The following is a 26439-nucleotide window of genomic DNA, read 5'->3' as shown; positions in this document are numbered from 1 at the left end:
TGAGAGTCCAAAACTATTCTTGACCCTCATTGTGTCCAACCCAGACTGTCAAAGCTTTTTGTGCAGAGAAACTCCATGCACTTGCTTGAGGTGCCAATAACATCCAGGGTGAGCATGCACTTGGCTTATAACAAAGTGCATGATTCAGTCCGGGGCACTGAACTTTTCATATCCAAGATGATTTCCCTGAACATCAATAAATTTTGCTGTGTTTTTGCAAATGCCTCCATGTCACATCAGGCCAACTTTGTATCAATAATTAAATATACACTGCTACAGTGACTGATGTATGGTTCCCTACCTTCTAGATGAATGCCTCGACTGCACAGCTATAGAATCAGTCTCCCTTGCTTTATTTGGCTTGGTGACTGGTTAATTATTTATACAAAATGAAATGTCTTTACAAGCCTGACAGTGTTTAAAATTTTTAAAAGAATTAGAAGTATTTAAGAGCTGCTGGTCAGCACCTTCCCTTTGCCTGGGCACAGTTCAAAGCCTTCTTCCCAGCAACATTAGACTTGAGGTGGAACATGTCCAGCAAGTGACTGTGTGATGTCTGTAGGAACTCTCTGTTCATACTTAAATCTTAAAAACTTAATTACTCTTGTGCAATGTTGTCCAGTTCCAGATGACATTTAAATTCTAGAGAAAGTTTGTAAACTTATGTGCAAGTGACTTCTCCTCTCCATTTTTGCTACCAAGCAGCTGTGTTTCCTGCACCCTGACCTTAGCCTTAATATGGGGAAAGCAGTTTCAAATGTCTGTTCTGAATAAAGTAAACATTAGCAAGGACTTATAACCAGATGTCTCACCACCTAGCTATTAAGCTCCATTGGGATGAGAATTTCTCCTTGTAAATTTGATCAGAATTGCTGTCCTTATCAAGCTTTCAGTGTATGTTCATTGGAATAGTGGTTTATAACCTGAGGCTAAGCACACTCTAGAAAGCAACTGGAATAGCAAACCCACCACTACGTAATAATTCATGCCATTACTAAAAATGTAAAAACGTCTACAAACTCAAGGTTCAAAACTAGTTTGTACAGATCTTTAAGAATGCAGAGTACATCTCATCCTTCAATATAAATATACTTCATTAGAAGTGTATCCACTTTAAATATATGCAATCACAAAACTTCTTTTGTTTAATTACATTAAAAACAGTCAAATGGCCAAAGTAAAACAAATATATAGAAATTAAAAAAACCAAAGGAATGACATGTCTGCAGAGCTTCAAACGCAGACAATTATCATTTATGGGTTTCCCCATTAGAAAAGTAGGAATGCTGTGCAGAAAGGCTACCAGGACCTTATCACTGAGAAATTAACACTGAAGTTTTAGAGCCTTTAATAGGAACATCGTAGTGCTGATTTTAAGCCAACCTTTCCCTATTAGGAATGTAACTTTATTAAGTTGCAAGGTAGAGACAGATTTCAAGAATGTACCTAAGGATCATTGTCTATTAAATTATAGATAGCTATAGGAATAAATTCTAAAAGCCTTAGTTTGATTCTTGCATTTTAAAATTAGCATGAAACTTTCCATACAGGAATACAGTGCAAGAACTACACTTAGAGTTGAAAATCATCTTCACCATGTGTTATGGTAAATGCTGCCTTTCTACATTTATGCTTGTTTTGGATGATACTTAAATTTTAGAGTGCTTGAGTTTCGTCGGCTCTTTATGTGCGAATGTCTTCTCCTCCCCATCTTGAGCACAAAGCAGTTGTGGTTTCTACACTCTGTCAGATGTAACCTTAGTGCTAATTTGAGAAAAGCAGTTCTCACATTTAGTGCTGAAAGACTGATAACTGAATCCACAAAGGAATGACACATTTTCAGCGAAGAAGTACAGGGGCTATGGACAATAGCTGTGCTTTCCCACTGCATAAATGCCCCTGACTCAGCTGTCATTGTGCAAATCTACTGCACAAAAGCAAATTTTATTTGCGTGATTGGACTGTATGTCACCATGACTATCAGAATGAAAATGGGTGTCACTCTACCAGGCACCAAGCTAGATGGTTATGTCTGTAACCCTTGTACCTTAATGTCTCCCGAAGTCCAGCTATCTTCTCTATTATTACAATAAAATAAACCAATGAACCATATTTCTGGGTTAATGGGCAAGTATGGACTGTAGAATTGAATTGTAATAGACCTGAATCTGTCCTTACAGTAGTCTGGATGAGTTATGACCAAACTAAATTTAACAGGACAAAAGTCAGATTCATGCAACACATCATACTAAAAATATACATACATACACATACACACACACATGTTTATCTGATACAAATATCCAATGTACATATCTTATATTTTTTTGTTTATCCAACCTACCATGAACTTTGCAATTTTAATTATGAGACTGATTGGCTACGTTATGGATCATACATAGAGCTAATATAATAACCAGTATGAAACAAAAAGTTCCTGATTGTAGCTAATAAGAAACTGTGTTGATAAAAGATTGTCTTCTGTTATACACTAAAAGTTTTCATGAACACTTTGCACTGAATTGCAAAACCGCATAAGAAAACCCAGACCTCAGCACAGACAAATATAGCCAGAAGTGAAAAATATCTTAGCACAAAATATTCTGTGAATTCAAAAACAGAAGTGCAAGTCTGGCAGATGCAAGCAGCATGTACAGCAAAAGTTGCTAGTCAAGTCTTTAAAATTAAAATATAAATTAACTCAGACTAACTACAACTAGTATTACTGGCTCACTTAAATCAAATGTCAGCTTTTTCAAATGATGAATACTCATTTCCAAAATGTTCATCGTTCTGGTATAGTTAATGCCAAGCATAAAACCACTTAAGTTAGTGAAAATTTGACTCCAGTAGAGCTTGGATAGAGTAATCAAATATATTTTAAAGCATTTTGGTACATGAAGTCAAAAACAGGTTTTCACTGATACTCTCCCTCTCCTCCCATACACACAAACAAGCAACTACAGGCTTGTTAGTAATATCCGTACAATAATGTACGCTTTTTTATTGTGTTAAACTGTTGAATATTTTGAAACTCAACACCTTGGAATACCTATGACTCCTTTCACTTTTTCCAAACTACTGACAGCTCTGGCCCACTCATAAAACTGTTGATTCACTTTCTGCTGGACTTTGGTGGCCGGTGTCAGGTTCCTTTCAATCCACCCAAAAATTAAAGTCTATACAGAGCACAGTCCTGTCCAGGGCTCTGTAGCTACTTTGTGTTGACGTGTGGCTGATGCCTCCACAAGCCTTGAGCTTCTGTCCAACTTGCACCCTACAGCAATCTGCTGCTGTGTCTTAATTGTGTTAGCTGTAGCTTCTATATATATTTTAAATTGAATAACACTCCACAAATCTCAATGTAATTAAAACAAAAATGCTTCTTTATAAATCACTTTTGATTAGTTTAACTGGTTTAAGACAAAATTCTGCTCCAAATAAAAGAAGGGTGTATATGTCACAGATGTTGCTGGAATGAAGCTGTGTGCTAGTCTTTAATGGCTAGATGAATGTAACTGGATAAATGTACATTTTACATACCATTTAGCCACCGGGAGTCATGCTGCTCTGTTCTGATTGGATGATGATGCCCCAGAGTTCGGAAAATGGCAAAGTCTCTGCCCATGAAGTCTGCTGCTGTGCCAGAGTACAATTCTCCATCTGTGGGAGGATGTAATTGTAAGCAACATTTCTCAATTTTCCAGTCATGTTAAGTCAGAGAAAGTTGTCAGTCCTGTGTTTATATTACACTAATAGGGGTAATGAGAAAATTATAAAGCAATAAGCCATATGCAATGCATTGTCATTGGAAATATATGATTAGATCCACTCACTCACTGCAGAGCTCACTGTAACCTCTCTCAAATGAGCTGTATCTCCCAACTGTTAGTGTAGGCACTTCACAAAGACATGTTTGGATTCTTAGGCTGAAACAGTGATGGCTTGTACACCTATATCTGGAAGACAGCGGTATGCAATGTCCCCAAAATCTACCCAACTGTGAAATTAGCCTGTTTTGAACAGAAATTTTGACTGGAGACTTTCAGAGGTTCCTCCCAACTTACTGGGGTTTTGTTATTCTGTGTTTATAAGAGTAAATTGGCTCATTCACTTGCAGTTCAGAATGTCATCGTGTCTTGTGAATTTTTCATAGAAGAACATTGGACATCTCCACATTTTTTTATTATTATTATTTTTTTTTCCTTAATCAGGCAAATCCTATGTAAACTGTATCTTCTACAGGGAAGACAAACATGCCTTTCTCATCCTGCCACCTTTGTAATTAAGACTGGTAAAGGGCAACAGCTGAGGGAGATCATCCCCTACTACCCTTATCCCATATGTACCATAGTGAACAGATTTAAAAATTGACCTGTGATACTTCAACCCATACGTGGCATACACATAGCCTAGCTGCGGATGAAACTCATAATATTAGGGTCCCAATGTGCCCATCCTGAACCAGGTAGAAGGATCACAGAGGAGACAAAGAGAAACAGTCTAAATGCAAAGGACTGGGTCAAGTTAAATACATGGCAACTGGTAGAGAAAATTAAAATAATAAATACATAGCAGTGGAACCCACAAAAAACTTCCAGAAATCAAAAAATAACATGTCTTTCTGATATATATTTTTTTGAGTTTGCCTATGAAAGTACTCTGAATTTAAATAGTTAAAAAATACATTTTTTTAAGACTGTGCCCTTCTATGCCTGTATAGGAAATGAGATACCCTCTCCTATTTAATAAGGAATTAAAAAGCATTATTGTTTCTACCTGCTATTTTCAGGCTACCTATTTTAAATGGGTTTCCTGTGAAAAACAGAAGTTTGAGGATGAAATAGCTCTTTCTTTAAGCTAAGGTAATAATATTTTATAGTCACAATGAATACCATACTTTCCTTTCAAAACACTCTTTACAAACAAGTGTATCATTTTCATGGCAGCTTTAGGTGCTTGTATGGTGGGACAACCATGTCCAAACATGCTGTTGCGATATCATTGGTATCTTTTCCCCAGAATACTGACACCATGAAATTATCAATTGAACCTACAGTGGCTCTGTACCATATGGTAGTCACGAAAGTCAAAAAGGGTGAAAACATGATAACAGAAAGGTGTGGAATTGAATGAATTCACAGCAGAGATTAGAAGCAAATAGACCAGTCATGCCCAGCAGGAGGTGTAATCAAAAGTGAAACAGAAGAGCATATCATTAATTAACGATTTATCATTCCACTATGTCATTTTTAACTTTTTTGAAGGACAGACAATCACTTAATTATAGTGATTATTATGTACTGGGTATGCAGCTGAGATTTTAAAATACGTAAAATCTTTTTGCTTGTGAAAATGGCTTTGATACTATGCTTAACCTTTCTTTAACCTTAACTTCATTTGCTTGTCTTCCACTCCCAAGTGAGTTAGGACAGATCAATATAAATCAAAGGGAAAAATAAAAAATATAACAAGCCCTATTTTACATCCTAGTTATCAGCAGATAGAAAGGTCAATCAATTAAAAAAATAATTCTTTATTTAATACGGCATTATTAAAACTAGAGAAATAACTAAAAAGCTCATTGAAATTATATATTTGAAATATTTAGAATTTTAGGAAGTTTTAACACCTCAGTTTCTAGCTCACTATATAAACACCACTGAAAGTCACACATATTCCAGGTTTGACTCAGTTAATCCCGAGACCATTTAAGGCTACTCTGCTTTGATGTGGCTGGTACTTTTTGTCAGTAGTGACAGGGTAAAAGTTATGATGGGCTTCAGCATGTTCTGAAGGAAGAAGTGTCTATAGGAAACCAGCTGCCTTCTCTTTGCTTTCTATTACAGCTTCTCCAGCTTTCAGTATACCTACTCCAGTGCCTGCAATTTTAACTGATTTGCTTTGATTTCCAGCAGGAACCAGCCAAAGGTCCGCTGAAGTCAGTGGACTTCAGATACAATCTTTAACTCAGGAGAATATGTGATAAATAGCTTCCTGTGCACTGAAGCCACAGAACAGCCCGTTAAGTGTTTTAAATGTATTCTCATGGACACAGGCCTAACCTTTTTCATTTTTGGCAGGATCAGAGGTGTGGTGTTGCAGTAAAGAAAGAAGGGGATTTGGACCTCTCTCAGATAGGAATATCAAGGAATACTCTTTCATTTAGTAAGACTTCAGATAATTTTTGCTAAATTCAGGGTGAGTCTCAAGTCAAATTCCAGATGTGCGCATCCTTTAAGTTAAAACTATTCAAAAGCTATACAAGAATTTTTACTCGCCTCCAGTTAAAAGTAAGTTAATCTGTGTTTCCCTATGCAGACCACCTTTGGGACTGAAAATGGGGGAAGAGGAATTATTTTTCCGATGTACTGAACAGAAGCCGCATGGAACTGTATGACTCTCCCCAACATCTCCCCAAGTTCATTAGATGCTATTATGTTAAAAGCTGAAAAGTATACATTTATTTGCTGAATTGTTTCTATTCAGCCCTTAAAAAAAAATCTGCATTCTTAAATATACATATATCTTTTTGGAGGGTACAGAAGTACAAGCTTCCTTTCTGAAAGAAATAAGAAAATTTAATTTTTTATTTAATTTTCAGTATATAGATGGGGATAGCTATATAATGTCTCACATTACTAGAAACTAGTTATATCATGTTCCCAGCTGGTATTTACTTAAGAGTAGAGTAACAATAACTACCTTTAATGAACAACTCTTAAAAAATAATGAAAAAAATGTTTGCAGGATGAGACAAAGAACACATATTAGAAAAATATTGGAACTATTTAATAATGGTGAACCTTTGCAGTTGTTTTTCCAAATATTATTTATTTTATTAGGAGAGAAGGAACTCTGAAGATCCTTTTTAAACTTACAGAAGTTTCAGCTGAAATAGAAAATAAGAATCCTGAGTACTAATGGCTATTAAAGATCTTAAATTACTTTTTGCAAATTAACCTTCGTCTTTTGACCAAATTCCAGCTTGTGTAATTACATTTTACATACCTAAGATTTACCTTCTAGTTAGAGAGTCAAGAATATACACCTTTCCCCCACTTTGTAAAATCTTTCTTTAGTGTTTTTGATGAAGAACAGAAGTTATTTTTTCCTTCACACATTTAAACATACAAATTACTTTTACTTCTCAGCTTTCTTTTTCCTTATAGTTACATTGTGTTACTAATTACAGTGTTGCATTTTAATGAGTGCTGGGTAATTTTTTTTATAGTTGCCCTCTTGAACCTAAAATAATCCCTGTTTGCTTGTGAATAGGGACTGGCAGACAAGGTGCCAGGAGCAGCTGAGTTATCATTCAGCTTAGAAGGGAAGAGGCAGTCCATTCCTGTTCGTCTTTGTTTAGGGGATTTGTGGTCAAGAAGGTCTTCTGGCCTTCATAGTCCCATTCATTACCTCAGGCCAGCGCTACCTGCTTCAGAAAGCAGTTGGACCATACCTCTCCATACAGTCATTGCTTGGCCAGGTCAGTACCAGTTTCTCACCTCCCAGGGTGGTGTGAAGTTTCTCACTTCCTACTTCAGGACAGGAAATTATTTTACCTTTGGTCATCATTTTGCCACAATTTTTTTTTTTTTTTTGGCAAAGATAAGAGTAAGCCATTGTGAACCAGTGGTGAATCTGCTGTACACTTTCTTAAATATCAGGGGAATGTCTTCAGTAAAAGATTGAAATAAATGCAGCATTACAATCATTAACACAATATAACTGTGAAGTGGCTATGAATAGTCAGGGAAAGGGTGTTCATATTCAGGATGCAGGAATGTTAATTTTAGGTTCACCCTGAGTTTTGTGTAAGTCACTAAAGCAGAAATTAGTCACTGGCATTGATTTTTGAATCTGTGCCATTTTACACAGTGTTAATACACCCATGATTCTATCTGAAGCCTGATTCAAATCAAAATATGATGCTCAGTCTACTGTTTATTAGGAAGAAGAATACGCGGAGTGAAAATTATAGTGATAGAGAGTGGGGTCAAGAAAGCAAAGATGTTTTAAAGACATGAAATCTAAGCCAAGGGAAATAAGATAATCATATTTGTGCAGGACTGAGAAAAAAAAATGTGGAAAGCTAGACACTGTTGACTTTGTGCAGTTGCATACCAGGTATACCATGTAATACTGGCTTGTCATCATTCTCTTTCTTTATTGTATATTAAAGTAAATAGTAAAGCCATTCCCTTGAGAGCAGCTCTGCCACAAATTCATGTTGCTCCAGGCACTAATTTATACACTGGCCTTTTACACACACATTTTTTTTTCCTTTCTGTTTGTATGGGGTACAAGTTGGAGCAAGATGTGGACTTCTTTTTTGTTTTTCCCTTTTAAAAAGTGCATGTCCCCAGGGTAGCTCATCACCTGTGATCATTAGGGGCTTCGAAGATCAGGAAATGGGGCACATTGAAGATTAAATTTTTGTTGCTGGCTCTTTTGAATAGCTTCACTTTTAAGTGCAATGTAAATACAATACGGGTAGTTGCTAGGAAAGATTAGCAATACGGGCAAAGTCCTGGATAAAACAAGGTATCTGATTATGTGTCATTTCCTAAAGACTTATGTGATAAGAGAATCTGCAGTCTTCTGAGATATTGTTATCCCCTTGATTTTGAAGTTGTGATTAATTTCCAGAAAGTTACACATTAAGGATGTTAAGTGGCTACACCTGGGTAGAGTTCTTACAGAAAGAAGAATCTAATTTGTTTTGCTCTTAATTTCTTCTCACAAAACAGATTTTTGCCTTTTTTTAAAGGAAGAAGGAAGAACAATGAACACAATTCAATTAGATAAATTCAATCAATTAGATAAATTCAATCAATTAGATTAGTTCAATTAGATAAACACAGGCCAGGTGCTCTGTACATCCATATTCCACAAAACTAGGCATTACTAATTCACATATACTTAATTTACTGAAATTTCTCTTTTTCTGGCCAGGAACTTAATTGCATTCACTGTCTGATATATTTCTTCAGTTGAAACATCATCTTAAGTCTTGGACCTGTGAATGCTTGTGTATCTCTAGCTCACGCGTGAATAAAAATTGGCTATGGGCTTTCACAACAAAACCGATAAAAGGAAATGCTTATTCTTCATCTCACTTCATTCCTAGATCTGCTGGTGCAGCCATCAGTGAGGCCAGACAGTAAACTGAGCAATTAAAATGCCTCCAGAGTCATGTTGCTCTAAGAAGGAGAAACACTGCAGAATCAAGGCCTTACAGAGGGATAAAGCAATTCACGTGATTCTTGAACCTTGGTTTACACAAACCTTGTTCTCAAGACAGCTGGGCCAACTATATTAAAAAATGAAACCAGAATGACTTCAGCCTAGAAAGAAAGCACATAAAACAAAGTCCTATCATAGGTGCTATAAGGAGAAAAAAAAAAAAAAGAGACAGAAAACTGGCAATTATCATCTTTGCAGTGAACATCTCATTGAACATGTGTTCTGACACCTACCGACTAAAAGAGAAGCTGTCAGCAATTTAGGATCATAAGGGCTTTTCCCTCGGCCATTTTCAAAATGAGAATCTTCCATTCTGAAAATGTTGTCCTGTAGGGTGGAAAAAAGAAAGAAAAAAACAACATTATTTGATGAAAGGACACCTTAAAAAAGTTGAATTAAATAAAGCACAGTATATATGATTCATACTGGTGCTTGTGGCTTAAGGGAAGTCTGCATCACCAGATTTTTTTTTTTTTTTATTTTTTTTTCCAGTACTGTGCAATGCAACTTTTAGAAAATACCAGCTGGTGAAAAAGTAAAGTACATGGGGTTATAAAGAAAGATTTAAAAGTGTCTCGGTCAGCACTAACTTTCAAATCAAGGTCAGTAAATACAAAGCAATGGGTTTTTCAGTACATTTAATTACTTTAATTTTAACTAGGGAACCAAATCTGCCAATCAAACTTAATAGTTTGTTTATCTTATGTTTTGCACTGAGTGTAAAGCCAGAAGAATAGATGCTTTTTGCATAGTAGACATTACATTGACAGAAGACTTGAGGAGCTGAATTTCAGCTGAATGCTGAAATTTCCATTTCCCATCGGCAGTGTTGTTAATTTTCATTGACACCTAACAAAGTCAAGGAATTCCAATGCCAGGACACACGCTGGCAGCTATTCTGGTTATTTAAGTCTGTGCACCCAGTCCTTAGTTGTTTATGCTTATGCCTATCTCAGGTAGATGTTGAAGGTCCTCCACTAATAAATATTCATAGGACAAAGTAGCTTAGGCTGTAGTAGCAACTACAGCATGCTTCAACCTATTATTATTATTATTATTTTTTGCTGTCTGGTCAGAGATCAATTACCTGTTGTAGGAAAACAAACAAAAAGAAACAGAACAGAATATGTTTAAAATATGTATTCATAGTAGAAAGCAACTGAGAAGATGTTACAATACTTTTCCTTAGTTATCTCTTTATCTCAATTCTCATGTCCCTACAGCACTCACTCCTTCCATGAACTATCTAAAGCCCCTTCTTTCTTATTGTCATTGCCCTTTTACAATCAGAGAATCATTGAGCTTCCGGTTGTAAGGGCTCTATAGGTATCATTTAGTTAAACCTTCCACTTGAGGTAAGACTATTGCCAACACAGGTTTGGTTTTGTCTAAACAAATCATAAAAACCTTCCATTGTCCTGTTAATAAAGCATTATTTCTAAACTGAACCTTCCAAGGAGTAATATATGGTTTTTGGTCTTTATTATATCATCTGTAATGATGGTCTTTCCTATTTGATCTCAGGTTGCCCAGAGAAGTTGTGGACGCCCCATCCACATGTGGATGTGGCTTTGAGCAACCTGGGTTAGTGGAAGATGTCTCTGCCCATGACAAGGGGCATGGAACTCAATGATCTTTAAGGGTCCCTTCCAACCCAAACCATTCTACGATTCTATGGTTCTATTTGTATTTACCCTTGAAGTAGTCATAGTCTATACTTAAGTTGTCCATTCACCTTCTCTTCTCTACTAAATTTCAGGCTAGAACTTCACATGAGCTTTACTCCAATGTAAACTCTAGAAAGTATCTTTGTCCAGTGTTCACAAACAAAAGTCTCAAAATTGCACGTAATGCTTTTATCCTCAAGGGCAATGCTCCAGTGTTCACTGGAGTCCTGGAACTCCACAGTGTTATTGTGGGGATGCAAAAAGTAAAAATTAAAATAATGACTGAAATCTTATTCAGCAATTGCCTTGGTAATCTATTTTTTATTTTTATTTTTTTATGTGAAGATCAGTCACACAAATATCTGATGCCTTTCTCATGACCAGTGAATTCAAGTATCTGGAACCAATGCTCTCCCTGGCACCGTGCCTTCCCCATCTTGCTAGCCCGTGCTGAATTCAGGCCTTGGCCAAGATCAATGACCAAACACACTTCCAAATGGTATTATTTTTTATCTTTTAAGGCCATGTTTCTGTAAGTGGATCACAGGCTATAGTTTTTGTTGCAGGCTTGTTTAATTACATTACGCAAGCACATATCTGTGTATCTGTGTGTGTGTATTACATATTTTCAAAGGAACACCAGAAGGACTTTACATTTCACTTCATTTACTGGAGAAATTGGCGAAGGGAAAATTGACTATTAATAGGGCAGTCTATCTGGAGAGGCTTAGTAAGCTTTAAGATAAAAAGTTTGGGCACAACTTTGTGAAGTTTGATCCCAGAATTCAAGCTCAGTCTCCTAAAGCATGTTCTTGTAGATGAAGCTTGCCTGATTATGTTTATACAGTCATCCTGGATCTGCAATATCTTTCACAATATTAAATTTCTTCATTTTCCTTTGTCCTTTCAACTTTTTAGTAGTTCAGATGCATTCCTCACTTCCATCCAATTTTCTGACTTTGTTCCTTCTAACAAGAAATGAATAAATAATGAAAAAGAATGTATTTATGTATTTAATTCTGTGGTAGGGTCCATATCTAGATCTTGAAAAATAAATAAAAATAGTAAATTGAGGAGAATGTTAGACCTGAACTGCAATAATAGAAAATGCTACTAATGCTACAAGCCATTACTGAAAAATGTTATTATCGATCTATGTTTTCTCAGGATTTTTTTCTTAGTAGATGACAATTGCTCAACATGCACACCAATAGATATTTGATAAGACTATAAAGTCAGTGGTAGGACAGTTAAAGCAGAAATTATTCCCAAGATTATCTCATTTTGTCATTATTAGACAAATAGGAAACAGATGTGGAAAGTGATTTGATGTAGGAAGGATCTGATTTTTTGCTGTATTCTTCTGGTTTATGTCACTGTAACTCCACTGTTATTGGTGTGTAGCAAGCAAAAAAGAGTGAAGCACTGGTCAGCATAAAAGAAATGATCTACACTTCTCTTCATGGTTGTGGAATAAACCATTGGAGATAGGAAGCATGACAGGGAAATCAATCCCACAGTGTTTTCATATTTCAGTTAAAATGCAACATAGAGACGCATACATTAACTTTCCAAATTTATCAGTGAGTAATAATGATGATAAACATATCACTGTAAAGTGCCAAATGAATGTATCATGGTTAGTCTGAAGCCCCAGGGAGTTTTCATAAACATGTTGTAGGAAGTCTAACCGATCACAAATAGGGCAACTTGCCCAATTATCTTTTTGGGTTCTGAAATCAAACAATGGAGGAATAAAAACTTTCCTATATACTCTCCCCAGCTCTGTCTTCCTCTCAGCCCATCCACTGTAAAGCCTAGAAAGTGATATGATCAACAACAGGTACTTGATTGTACAATCAGTGGTCTGTGGAATTTGCATCCAAGTTCTGCCCTGAGATGCCATGTCAGCAGGAGGTCAGATGAGAAGTCAATGTGAATATCTGTGGGCAAAATTTCATCTCTTCATTTTCTACTAAAGGTGTTCTTGCTCATTGTCCAGAGAGTTAACCTCCACATAAACCAGAAAACTTAGGTTATGTTCCTGATGTTATTAGTTGTCCTGTCCACCCAAACTATGCTTCAAAACCTGTGTACAGGCAGCAGAGTGAGAGGGGGCAGCCCTTTGGTAATGACTCAAGTAAAAAACCATTCTCCCTGGAGCTAGCAAATAAGAAGGGTCTGCTCAGAGACTTAGGGGGCCTTTAGACTGTGTATGGCCTTTACTTGCACAGGACAGCTAAGAGCTAGAAATCATGCATGCCCATTATTTGCCCCAAGAAAAGTTTCTAAACAGTTTGCAGTTTTGCTTTCTCTTGGGTTTTACTGTACTTTGAATGCAAAGAATGATACTGCAGTAAGTCAGCAAATACCTTAGCCATATTCTGCAAGAAAAGCTGTGTATTCACCAAATGCTCATTGCTTCGAAGTTTTGTGATGGTTATTATATTACCAAAGAGAGGAATTAATGACAAAGAAAGCTTGCCAAGGCTGACTGTGATAAGAGCAAATTCCCTAGAAATGCAAAAGGAAAAATAAAAGGGCAAATACATATTCAAAGAAAGGCCTTTGTAACTAAACAATAAGCCCAATTTGCTGTGCAGAACCATTCTTTAGTTTCTCTGGCAGCCCGAAAGGACAATACAATATACATCCAACCTCTTTAAGGATTCCAGTAGCTCAAAACCTAGCAGTAGAATGTTTTATTTAGTTGGTGTGTGAGTTATTAAGCTCTAAGTTTATATCTCACTGATGTTTCTCTATAGCTGGCTCCTTAAAATAACTGCTTTTCTGTAACACACAGTGTGATTGATGTCAAGACTTAGCCAGAAATAACTACATTTCATTCCTGGAAATGAATGTAAAAGTTCTTGTGATTCCCATTCTTTAACCTCATAATCTGCCATTTTCAGGCTATATAGATTCACTTTCAAACAGCTGAAACATGGTTGATATAATGTCCTATATCATGATACTGAGTAGTGACAAGACATTGCTACTTGACAAGACTTATTTCATATCTTGCTATTTAACAGTTTCAGTCAGACGGTATCATACAAACATGATACAATATATACATACATGTAAATGTATATGCTGACTACATATCCACATATACATAGATCTGTAGATACACCCAGTATAAGAAATTTTAAAATCTTTTTTTTGGCATCTCTCTCAGCAACTACCCTATCCAGAACTGCCTCAATAAATAAAGGAAAAGAAAGATGACAAAACACACTACTTTTTTATTATTACTGTTATTGTTGTTATTATTGTTATTATTAATAATAATTATTATTGTTGATAATTATTATTATTTCCTACTTTAGTACTGTTTCCGGCTTGTAAGAAAGCTGGTGATTAGTGGGGAAGAGCTAACCTCCTTGAATGGATAGCAGTAACTATAGAATTTTGGGGCGATTTTTTTCCAGACTTTTCAGACTAGTCATGCAGAAACCATCACAGAATTGCAGAGCTTACTGCAGCAAAACCACTGCTAGTCAGTAACAAATTAATACAGTGCATGCAGATTATCTGAATAAGCTATGTTGCTGGAGTGTACACAACCACTAAGAAGGTACTACTGGTTTAGATTATAAGACACGGAAGACATAGCAGGTTTGACAGCAGTGATGCTCCCCAGCTGTGCCAGTACAACTGAAGGAACTCATATCCTTACTCTTGTAACCCTCAAACCATAAATAGAAAGAAGCACATCTTCAAGGTATCTTCCAGGGACTAGATGATCATCATGATGAACAATCATGTGGGATGGTCCAGAAACATTCAGAATGCCAGGAGCCAAAAGACTAACATATCTTTTGTTTAGCAAAAAAAGTAGAGTTGGCCACAGCTGCAAGCATTATTGATGTTAATATTTCCCTTGCTGTTCTCACAGATTCTCTTGTACTACCGTGAAGAATTTCACATGACAAATAGACTACAGAAAGAGAAAAAAAAAAAGGGGGGGAGTGGGGGTGGGGGTGGGGGGCAGAGAAATAACAAAAATGATGATGAGGGGAGTGCCTGGAGTATTACAATGCACCAGAAAGGAAGATCCATTTGGAAGACTTAAGTCTGATGCCAGTGTCTCTTAAACAAGCCAGAAGTTTCTGGTGTTGAGATATGTTCTCTGTGTTTTACAGCATTTGTGAGAACAAAAGGAAAAGTCTCACTTCTTGCTCAGAGGAAAACCTTTAGAGACATTAAGGTCTGGATTTATCCCTTCTACACAGAGGCATTAACTGAGCTTGCTAAATTTGCTGCCCTAATCACAGTCAGCAAAAAGCAAAAGGTACCTCTGAATGGTGAGTCATCCCAACTAGGAACAGCAGTTCCCAAGGGCAGGTTCCCCCTTCACTGACCATAGAAGAAACTTCATGATTTTCGGTCTGAGCTAACAGGATAGCCTTCCTGAAACGAACACTGCTGAGGCAGCTGATTCAAGACATCTGACTTTGAGAACACAGGCTGATAGTTTTTGTTTGTTTGTTTGTTTTGTTTTGTTTTTCTTTCTCTCCAATAGTTATATCAGTGATTTTTATTTTTTTAATTATTTTTCTTTTGCCCAGTACAACTTTTTCAGCAGATATTCTTTGATTATATCAAGGATATTTCAGTCTTTTAAGTACATTTCACTCTATGAGAAATGATTTTTTTTTATGAATTGTGTTACTTTTCAAGATGAATTTTAAGTGGAACAACTGTGTGGGATATGGCTATGTTGTTATTCTTATTATATTTCCTATTTCACACTTATTCTATTGAGTCATGAAAACTTAAATATGAGGACTTTGGTTTCAGGTTTGGGAATCATGCTGTTATAGAACTTTTAATAAGGAACTTTTATTAAAGTCATCCCAGTGGAATGTTTTATTTAAAAAAAAAAAAAGAGCAAGTGCAAATAAATATAATGTGAGAAATTATGCAAAAAATACAAATATTAGAACAAATGTAAATATTGAGGCAAGTGGTAGCCATTTGGGAAATAGGTGAAAAGTGACTGAAGCAATAATGCAAATGTTTTAAATCATTAATTATTAAAAAAAAAAAAGAAGAAATACAATGAGCTTCTGACTTTTAGTGTTCAGGCTCTATGTGCTATAGGGTTTTTATCTGTACACATTTGGGGGATACTGGACTCTGGAATAAAAAACCACACCTTTATTATATTTTGTTTTTCCAACTTAGGACTCAGCCAAATTGAGTCATTGGAAACCAGTTTTAAAACCCCGTGGGAAATAATTCTAAGTGACAGGTTTTTAGTTAAATTTAGTAATTTAGTAAAATGCCCGAAGGAGAGATCTCCAGCTTCTGTAGGAGCTTAAGGAGCTTAAAAGGAGCTTAAACCTCCTTTTTATTTATTTATTTATTTTTTCTTGTGCTGTGCTGAAGATGATAGGGAAGGAACTTTGTTGAAGAGAATTTACCTGCAGAAGTGATGATGAGCTCCTGAGAAGATGTGCTCACATCTCTGTGCCTGATCTCAGGTGGCTTGCCCTGCTTCCTGTTCACTCTAAGCCCTCTCCAAGAGCCTGTGCATTAATTTCTGCCCTTCTTTTCAGACCCCAAACCAATCTTTCCAAGGAGCCGCTCGTGAAGTTCACTGAAATTTTGATACCTGTAAATCTTATTCTTGATGTTAAGCTGGAAGAGGTTTAAATATCATCTCTAGCTTCATGCTTCCTTTTGTAGATTTATGAAACAGAGCTCTTGTTTTTGTTTTCTCCTTTTATTCCAATACACCACTCATATGGGAAAGTTTTCCTGGCTTATGACATTCAGAATATACCTTAAGATGCAGTAGACAACTTGGGTAAGGACAAGTTTTGAAAACCTGTGTCCCTAGACTGAACTGAATTTGGACAACTCACTCTCTCAATAGCTCTATTTCAATCAAATATCAAAAATTCCATATTCCTTTGCTTTCTTTTTAAGTTAAATAAATTAATATTCATTAAGTTACCATAAGCCTTTGTGAAAATGGAAGTGTTCCATATCATATATAGCTACATAACTGAAATTCATTGAATTTAATGAAAAGGAAAACAGCCAAATGGGATGGAACACGTGTTATAATCTATTCGTTATTTCTAGCTTTAAATTTGTAACTCCTTCTGCCTCTGACTGAAAGACAAAGAAAATGATGTCAAATAGTGAGGAATTATTCACACCTGAACATCCAAGTTTGCATACTAATATTGGTATTTATGTGAAGAATAGCATCTTTCAAATAACTGTGCAACGTGTGTAAATAAAAGGAGGGCAGACGGTCAAACTGAACAGCTGCTCAAAAAAGAAATATGTGTTTGTGAACTTGGTTTTGCAATATTTCACAAGATATAGACACTAGAATAATGACTTTCATGCAAGATTTTTTTTCTGATATGTCATTTACACATTTACACCAATTCTAAAGCACTGATTAAATTAATGTTTTAGATATAATATTATTCTAATTCTGGATTACACAACTAAGTGAGCAGACATCAAAAATGTCAAAGAACTTCATTATAGAGTCTATACTATTTATTCCTTTAGCAAAACCTTTCAAATACAGTGATTATGAAAAATAAATAAAACAACAAACAAACAAACAAGAAAAAGCACACATAATTAACATGAATGACATGTTAACCTCAAGTGATTACTAAAGACAACAAAACGTCATCCCAATGGTATACCAGGCATTAGATATCATCAAGGATATTGAACAATTCTCAGAGGACACTGAGAATTAGAATGTCTTTGTATTGCAACTTTCTGGGTTGTCAAGTGTAATACATCACCTAAAATCACCGTCTGGCTCATATAGGAAGACCTCTGGAAATATAAGTACTATTACAATGACTGTCTGTTCTAGTCAAGTTATTAAGTGGTCTGCATATGTAAGCAATAAGATATACAAACCTAAAACCAGTAGACGTAACTGAACTACATAACCTAAAAGTCTCAATTCGTTTAGTGTTCTTATTCTTACCCCCAACATATTTTCCATTAAAAACATTTGGAACAAATTCTAATTGCTTTAGCAGATTCTACTACTACGTTAAATAAATTATTGGGCCATAGTCTATTACAGGATTGTAGTAGTTTTCTATGGTTATTTTTAGCATTCAAGACCACTGCTTTCCTCCTTTGTCTTCTGGATTTCCTGTATGTTATTAGACTGTGGTGAGGTCAGGCATCAGAGGAAATAACAGCAGTGCTAACTCCTAGGCCCAATGTTTTATGAATTACTGAGCATCAGTGATGTAATGGCAATAAATCTAACCTAGTCTCAGTCTTGTGTCCTGTTGTAAATAAATGAAGTTAGCAAAGGTGTTATTTTATTCAAGAGCCTTCCTGATGAGAATGAAAATGCTTCCCCCGGGGGACTGTTGGTAAAATTGCCTCTATAATTAGGGTGCTGTTTAACAAGAGAAAGGTTCTTCAGTTTTCCTGGGGAACTTTCATGTCTGAGACGAGTTTTGTCAAGGGTATCTTATTTACAACACAAAAACAACTGCAAATTGGGGAAGCAATGTATAGAAAGGACTTAGTGAAGTGTAGTTAACATATAAGCGTATGGCCAAGATTTTCTGATTTCCCAAGTGATTTTGCATGCTCCCAAGTTGGACACCCAATTTAAGACTTGCTCAAGGGCTCTGATGTTCACTGAATACCTTCTGGGCAATTTAAAATTCTGATATTTTAAACTATTAGTCACTTCTGAAAAATTTAGCAATATGTCTGCATTGCTTTTTAGCCTATCTGGTTTTTAATGCCTAGTGTGGAAAAAATAATAATAATTATGAGCACAAGTTCTAAATAAAGGTTTCCAAAAGCAGACTCTAAATGAGTGACAGAATGAGAAGGACCATAACAATATTATGAACTCTTCCCCTCCCATTCCCCCTTAGCTGTTCCCCTCAAACAAGACCTACTGAGCATGCTTTCAGAGAATTTGTGCAAGAAATAAAGAAGCAACACAGAATTACACCCTCAGAAGCTACTGTAGCAACTCTTAAGCTTTTCTCTTCTCAAGAGGTATTGACAGGTCTAGCCCAGTGTTTAATAAGCATTCAGATATTAAAAAAAAAAAAAAAAGAAAGGAAAACAACAACAACAACAAAAAACAATCGAAACAAACAAAACAAAAAAAAAACAACAAAAAAACATAGACAATGGCTCTGGAATATACAAGCTGACTGTCAATTTGCTTTTTGCTTCAGTGAATCAAAGCTTTGAGTTAAAACCTCTGCAATAAGCACCTATCTTTTGTCTTTGTTCCCTCCATTTACTTTCAGCATGACAACACCTAGACCTTCTGCAGCCTCATTTTATTTTTTGTCCTTAGCAAAAAATAATATCTTCAACATGTTAATAACTGGTATTGCATTAGAGAACAATACAGTTGAAAAGCTAACTTCACATGGAGACATAACTAACATAGTAGACATAATTATAAGCTCTCTCTGTGACAAGTTGCAATTACTCCTCATGGCACTGTTTAAGAGCAATGCATTTTTCATACGGGTTGAGGGGGTTCTATTACAAAAGTCAAGAATATTTGATATTCTTTTCCCAGTGCAACAGAAACTTTGCTGACATAAAAACAGATGGATTTAAGTGTTTTTGATTCAGGGTGACTGAAAAAAAATACATTAAAATTCACTTTTTTTATTCACTAACTTGCCTGTTTTCTAGCATCCAGGAGGCCCCAGAAGGGGAGAGTAAATGAAACTGGCAAAAATAAAAAACACACTCAGCTTATACATATACATCTGTATATGGACACTCATAAATAGGAATGTTCAATATTACTGAGTCTAATCAGTATCCATCCAGTCAGACCACTCAGCTAGTGACATTAATATTTTTTGAAGAAGAAATGGTGCCTTCTGTTTAAGAGAACCGTGGTTCAAAATCCTGGTCACAAAGATCATAGCATAGTATAGTACAGTGCAGTAGAGTATAGATCAACTTTGCAATTTTATTGATTAAAACAAAACCAGCAAATGCACCAATTCTCACAGAAAAGAAGTTGTTCTCTTTCAAGTTCTGTTGATTTCTGGGATAATTTTCTGTAGCCAATTTTAATGGAATCTAGATGAAATTTTTTATTATTATTTTTTTTTTCTTGAGAAAGAAAGGTAGCATTTAGGTTAATTCATGTTTCATCACCCACTATGGGATCACACCCACAATGTGGAGTAGTTGTAGTCATGAATTGGGTTCTGCAGGAATCTTTGTGCTAAGAGGAGGGTTAAGGACTGTAAGAATAGACCCTACAGAGTGTAACTAGGCGTGAGTGCCATCCTAAGTAAGGTGTCATCCCTGAGAACTTCATGCATATCTTCTCAGGTCCCATTCTGTTAGATCCTCATCCTAAAGACCACTGAAATCAAAGAAAGATTCCCCTCAAGTTCAGTGAATGCCAGAGGAATCTTTCTCATATCCCTTGCCATGTTTACATGTTAAGTTGCGGTCACAGCAAATCCTTCCAAATGACTGGGAATTAGAACAGTTGTTCTCCATCACTATCAATTTAAAAGGTTTGAACTGATGAATATACAACTTCTAAACTTGCATCTGTACAATCACCCTTCTGCTTTTCGTCATCATTAAAGTAATGGTAATAAACACTGAGAAGAAAAATCATGTGTTCTTAATTCGTACTGATTACTTGTTTTAGAATATCCAACTGAAATGAAAACTTCATTTGCATTTATGCATATAAATGTTTAACCACACTTAACTGTTGATCTTTGAAATACATAATTGCACACAAACACATATATGCAGAAGTAAAAATAGTAAAATCTGAAATATTGTCTCACCTGCTGTCAAATTACCCATTTAATTTCGTATCCATAAACAAAAGCATATCTAGACCGTGAGCTGAGCTGTCTCACCAGCAACCCCAGTGAACACCAATATAGAAAATAAATAAATAAATAAATAGATAAATAAATTTGGGAATTTAACAAGGAGGATAAATATCAGGATACTTTTTTTTTTTTTTCCCCACATAAATATTTTTTTTAAGGCATTGCATTGCTTCTAAACTGTATTGTCTCAGGTTTACCAATGGGGTACTGTAAGTTAGTCCTGGATCCAGGAAAAAAAAAAAAAAAAAAAAAAGCCTTTGTATTTATTTATTAAAACCTGTTCAGATCATCTGCATAGGTAATGCTGCTCAGCTTTCTATTGCCTTGGATGTAAACACTTCAACAGGAGAAGGTGTTTGTGCTATTTGAGTCACCTTCTGAACTCCGCTGAGTTTATCTTTTCTTTATAGATGAAGCTTCGTTTACCTAAGATTTGAACACTGATTACAGGCTCCTGAGAAATAGGAGACCGTTTTTGAAACATTGTCAACTGTAATTGGTTCCTGTCGAAGCATAAGTCCCTCAGAAGGGGAAGACCTCAGAGGTACAGCATTGTAGGGAAAGTGACCAAACATTGATGATGCTGGAGTTTTCTTTTAAGAAAAATCTTGTAGGGGCTAGCAAGGTCTGCCAGTCCATGTTTAGAGATGCACTGAAACACAGTGTGAATGAAGCATATCTTTCCCGTTTCCTTTTCTTTTGTATGCAGGCATTAAAATTAACACTTACTAATGTGATCTGAAATATGATAGTGCAGCTGTCTTCCTGTTTCTGGAGGTATTGGTGGTAGCAGAGAAGTCAATTGCAGGACTGTCATTTTATTCTCATACCAATGACTAAGCATCTGCTCCAAAGCCAATTCAGCCTTTGGCACTCTCTTCTCATCTTTCCGTGGGCTCTGATTAAGGCCTCAAAAGACCAGAGGAAGCATCGCTTTTTGTACAGATCAAAGAAACAAGAATTTTAAAACTACATTTATGCCTGAAAATGTTTTGTTTGTTAATGTTAGAGATAAAATCTCATATTACAGACTGAAGGCAGCCAGAATAAGCCATAACAACTTGTGTATTTCCTGCAAGGACTTTCAGGCACTTTGTATATGGCCATTTCCTTCTGTATCTTTCCAGACAAAGAATTCTGAAAACACTGTTGCAGTGACTCAATTTATAGATCAAGAGCAAGATCTGAAAGTCATAACATCTTTTCCTTTCCTTTCCTTTCCTTTCCTTTCCTTTCCTTTCCTTTCCTTTCCTTTCCTTTCCTTTCCTTTCCTTTCCTTTCCTTTCCTTTCCTTTCCTTTCCTTTCCTTTCCTTTCCTTTCCTTTCCTTTCCTTTCCTTTCCTTTCCTTTCCTTTCCTTTCCTTTCCTTTCCTTTCCTTTCCTTTCCTTTCCTTTCCTTTCCTTTCCTTTCCTTTCCTTTCCTTTCCCTTTTTTTTATTTTCTAATGCAAGTTTAATGTTAGGAATTTCAAAGAACAAAATAGAGAACAAAAATACCATCCTTATGCCTCTAAATCCATGGTACTTCGTCACTTTCAATACCACAAGATGCTATAGTCCTTTGACTTAGCAACTATACTACAAACTGGAAGAAAGATGAAGAAAAGAAGATTGTTCTCATTTTGTTCTAAAATGAGAAACTGGCAGGTAGAGGGATTAAAGGAAACAAAATAAAAGGTTGCTCCTCACATGTTACCATTTGTAGAGCATGGGATGTTGTGGATACTTAAAAGATATATAAGCTCAAGAAACGCCAGAACTAATTCATCAAAACCAAGTCATTGAAAAGCAGTTAAACACAGAGATTCCACCCGTAGTTCAGGAAATCCCAGAACAACGAGTGCTTGAGCCTGGGAGACTATATCACTAAGCGCTGCTTCATGCTTGCCTTCTTATTCTCTTCCACTGGCCATTATTGGCCCTTGTGAGAACCGAGGTACTGGGTTTTGGTCTGAACAGATTTGACTGTTCTTATGAAATGAGGCAGAGAGAAATTAGGTAATTTAGCCAGGAAATCTGTGCCAAAGCAAAAAGCTAATGTTCTAGTTCCTGAGCCTTGTCCAGTGCCATAAACAAAAGTATATAGTCTTGTCTCAAATCCTAGAAAAGCTAATGGCAACTTAGCTTAGTCAGTGCACGCAAAGCTATGCAGTGTGCCAAGTAAAATTGTAAGTGAGGATCATTTGTGATGGGGAAAGTGCACCAGTCTTTGTGCTCAGTTAGCTTTTAGTCTCCCTGTGATTCCCAAGGAATATCTCTGTTTGGTTCCCAGTGCATGGTCAAATTGCCATATGCAAATACCTACTTCTTTTTTATTTACTTGGATTTAACAATAAGTAGCAACAGAAGCAAAAAAATCCCCCTCAAAAATTTCCAGTCTGTGATATACAGTTACTTAAAGCAACTTAATATTAAACAATCTCATAGACAAAAATTAAGAAGAAATAAGTCATTAAACTTAGAACAAAGATCAGATAATGAATACTGAAAAAATCAATAGAGTTTTGTTTTGTTTTGTTTTGTTTTTTAACTGGCTTTTATGATTCAAATACAGTCAGTGGAGATTCACATGACAATATTATTCTAAAATGTTTCCATCACATCCAAAATTTATTTAAATAATCTAATCTGTTTAAACATATTGGAGGGAAGAAGAGCTGATATGCAATTATCTCTTTCCCTAAATTGTTCTTTGATTTGGTTTCAAGGTTCAAAGATCCTCCCAGTTTTTGTGCTAATAGCCAGCACTGATGTCACGGCGAGAAGCAGAACGGAAGATAGAGGTGGAGGTTCAATTTGAAGATAAATTCAGTAAAAACATTAGAAACTACTGGATAAGAAAAGCAAACAAATATCCCACAAGTCCACCTCTGGTTTCATAACTCTTCCTTGTTTCTTGATATATCGCAATATCCTTCATTTCCCCTTTTAATCATTCAAACTTACAGCTGTCTTTTGAAACATTTTTAGACTCAACTTCAAGTGCCTTACTTGATACCATATGTCATACATTTCCTCTTTTTTTTTTGTGAAATGGTTTCAGATAGAATACATTTAACCTTATTTTCCTGCTGTCTGGATTTTGTCTCTTGGTATGCAGAAGCCTCTTTCTATCTTGAATGTCATTCATTTTAAGTCATTCCATCAATTTTTGATCACAAGTTTTAAATTCTGCTCAGTTAATCTTCTTAACTTATATGAGAGGTTAAAAACCCATTTATTACAAATTGTACCATGATGAGGATAGATCCCTACATAGAACTGCTAAAGGGAAGTAGAAGATTCCTGTTAGAAAATTAGTATGTGTAAGCTGCAAACAAAAAATGAAGTGACAAAAATGACATAAAATAGACCAGACTTGCTCTATCTTACAATGTCCAGATGCTTTTCTCTTTCAGCTGCATTCTTACCTGTCTATCACTTCTACCTTGCCATCACATTAGCTTTTAGCCATTTATACTTGAATACACAAAAGTAATTTTCAACATGGGGATTTGGTCTACTGTGTTAGATGGTAAAACCTGAGGAAGGACACCAAATGCTTTTAACAGACACATGTGTGCACTGTTACATTTCAAGGATTCTGAACGTTAAAATATAAGTTTAAGAGCAATACTTAAGTTCACGTTGTTCTGCAGGTTACTGTGGATTGTTTCTATCTGCATAATAGTCTGCTTTTACTCTTGTACAATTAAATTGTATCTGACATTTCATACTGTTTTCTGAGTTCTTTTCTTGGATTCGATTTGTATAATTTCATTCTTTCTAGTTTCATTCTTTCTAGAGAAAGAATTTCATTCTTTCTAGAGAAATGTAAATTGATATTCAGGAACTTTTCTGAAATGCATTGCTTCTGAATTTCTGTTTCATTTTATTTAATTATTTTTACTTCATGGTAGTGAACATCACAGATATTATGACAGGTGCAAAAGCTAAGCAAGATTCCTGAAGATGTATAGTCCTCTCCCTCTCAAATTAAGCTGTAAACTAATTAGTGAATAAATTATTTAATGCCAGGAAAGAGCAAAATACTGAAAGTCCCGGATCCTCCAATATACTTTCCTGTTGACATCTTACTCATGTTCCTTACTATCATTTCTTCTCCATCTCATGACCCATTGCTCATTGGCATTGCAAGAAACCCCAATTCTCTCTCCTTTGCCCTTCAGAGCTCCCTGTCTATGTTACTCTCTGTGGGGAGTATGGAGAACTGGGAATAAAAAATAAATACAAATGTCCTTTTGAAGCACCTAAATGCATAAAGGTTTCAGAGTTGTCTTTAATTTACATATATGAGTAATCTCCCTGAAAACAATGAAATCATTTGCTTGTTCCTTCTGAATGGGACTCTGAGACAGCTTTACATAAAAGCATCTTGGTGTGCAATTAAATGCATAGGTAATTAATGCCCATGTTTGACAGACTGGCATATAGAGCCTAATCCTACCTCTAAAGAAATCTACGAGTAGTTAGTGATCACAGGGCACAAGAGTTTTGGCTTTAAAACAACTTTGAAAATAAATATTCAACTCCCAAGTTCTTTCCCTTTGTCTTAAATTGGTCGCTGAAGTTGCTTGAAAAAATATAGATATCTCATTTTAATGGAAACAAGTTGAAAATTTCTCTATTATTACAACTAAATTCAGCGCTAAGTTTCAATCCCTCATTTGTGTAATGACAATAAGGGTTATTTATGCTTATTTTTGTAGTTCTCCTTGCGTCCTATGAGAGAGGAAGTGTACTTATGATTCTTCTCCTGACAGCAGACACTAACCTTTACATCAAACCTTTACTTCCCTTCTTAAAATATACTGCCTTTTATTGCTACATTGGAATCAGAGAATCATAAAATCATTAGGGCTGGAAAAGACCTCCAAGATCATCTGGTCCAACCATCACCCTACTACCAATGTCACCCACTAGACCATGTCCCTAAGCACCAATTCCAACCTTGGCTTAAACAACCCCAGAGATGGTGAGTCTACCATTTCAACATGACTTTTACTTTCAAGAAGGATTCTGGCTGAATTTTGGTTGCAGGTTCTCTTACTGTCTTTTTCAAATTTAAGTCTTATTAATTTGGAAGTAGTAGTCTCAAAATAAAAAATGGGTGGGAAAACTTGAACTAACTGCTGAAGTTATTTAATTAATGAAAGAAATACTCTTTATTTTTATTTTTTCAAATAGGAGACCAAAAAGTCATTTCCACAAAAACATAAGTCTGAAAAATTAGAATAATAAAACATACACACACACACAAATCTCACTTATCCTATGATGTAGTTAATAGGTACCAATTTTGTCAGTAGTGAATGTGGTCTGCAGTAGATGAAATCTGGGACTGACCAATAAAAGATTGTTATACATCCTTCCAACTTTATTTTAGAAGATAAATACATATTTTCCTCAAAGAAGCATAAAAACAATTACTTTTAATGTCATTTAGGTTCTTATGCACCTCATTGAAAATGAGACTTAAGTTCCAAGCTAGCTAAGCACCCATTAAAGTAATTCGATTTACAATTTAATGGAAATAAAATTCTAATTAATTTACATTCACCTAGTTACATACACAAATATGAGAATTTAAATTTAGGTACCTAAATTTGGGGAGTGGACTAAAATTATTTTTCTGGTGGTTTAATCCCCAAA

The 26439-nt window shown here is 35.6% G+C and overlaps 1 protein-coding gene across 6 annotated transcripts in view; it reads right to left on the bottom strand.

Annotated features, from left to right (window-relative positions):
* SEMA3A (semaphorin 3A) overlaps positions 1-26439 on the bottom strand; it is a 328521-nt gene that overhangs the window by 56650 nt on the left and 245432 nt on the right. For all 6 annotated transcript variants that reach the window (XM_050713415.1, XM_035549396.2, XM_035549395.2 and 3 more), the window contains 2 exons: positions 9480-9573; positions 3544-3663 (listed from right to left, as the gene is read on the bottom strand). In XM_050713415.1, coding sequence (XP_050569372.1) covers positions 3544-3663; positions 9480-9573 — 214 coding nt within the window. The remainder of the gene's footprint in view (positions 1-3543; positions 3664-9479; positions 9574-26439) is intronic.

This window comes from Cygnus atratus, chromosome 1 (assembly GCF_013377495.2).
Source record: "Cygnus atratus isolate AKBS03 ecotype Queensland, Australia chromosome 1, CAtr_DNAZoo_HiC_assembly, whole genome shotgun sequence".
NCBI lineage: Eukaryota > Metazoa > Chordata > Aves > Anseriformes > Anatidae > Cygnus > Cygnus atratus.
The sequence above is the reverse complement of the archived record's forward strand: the minus strand, read 5'-3'. Positions and strand labels throughout refer to the sequence as shown.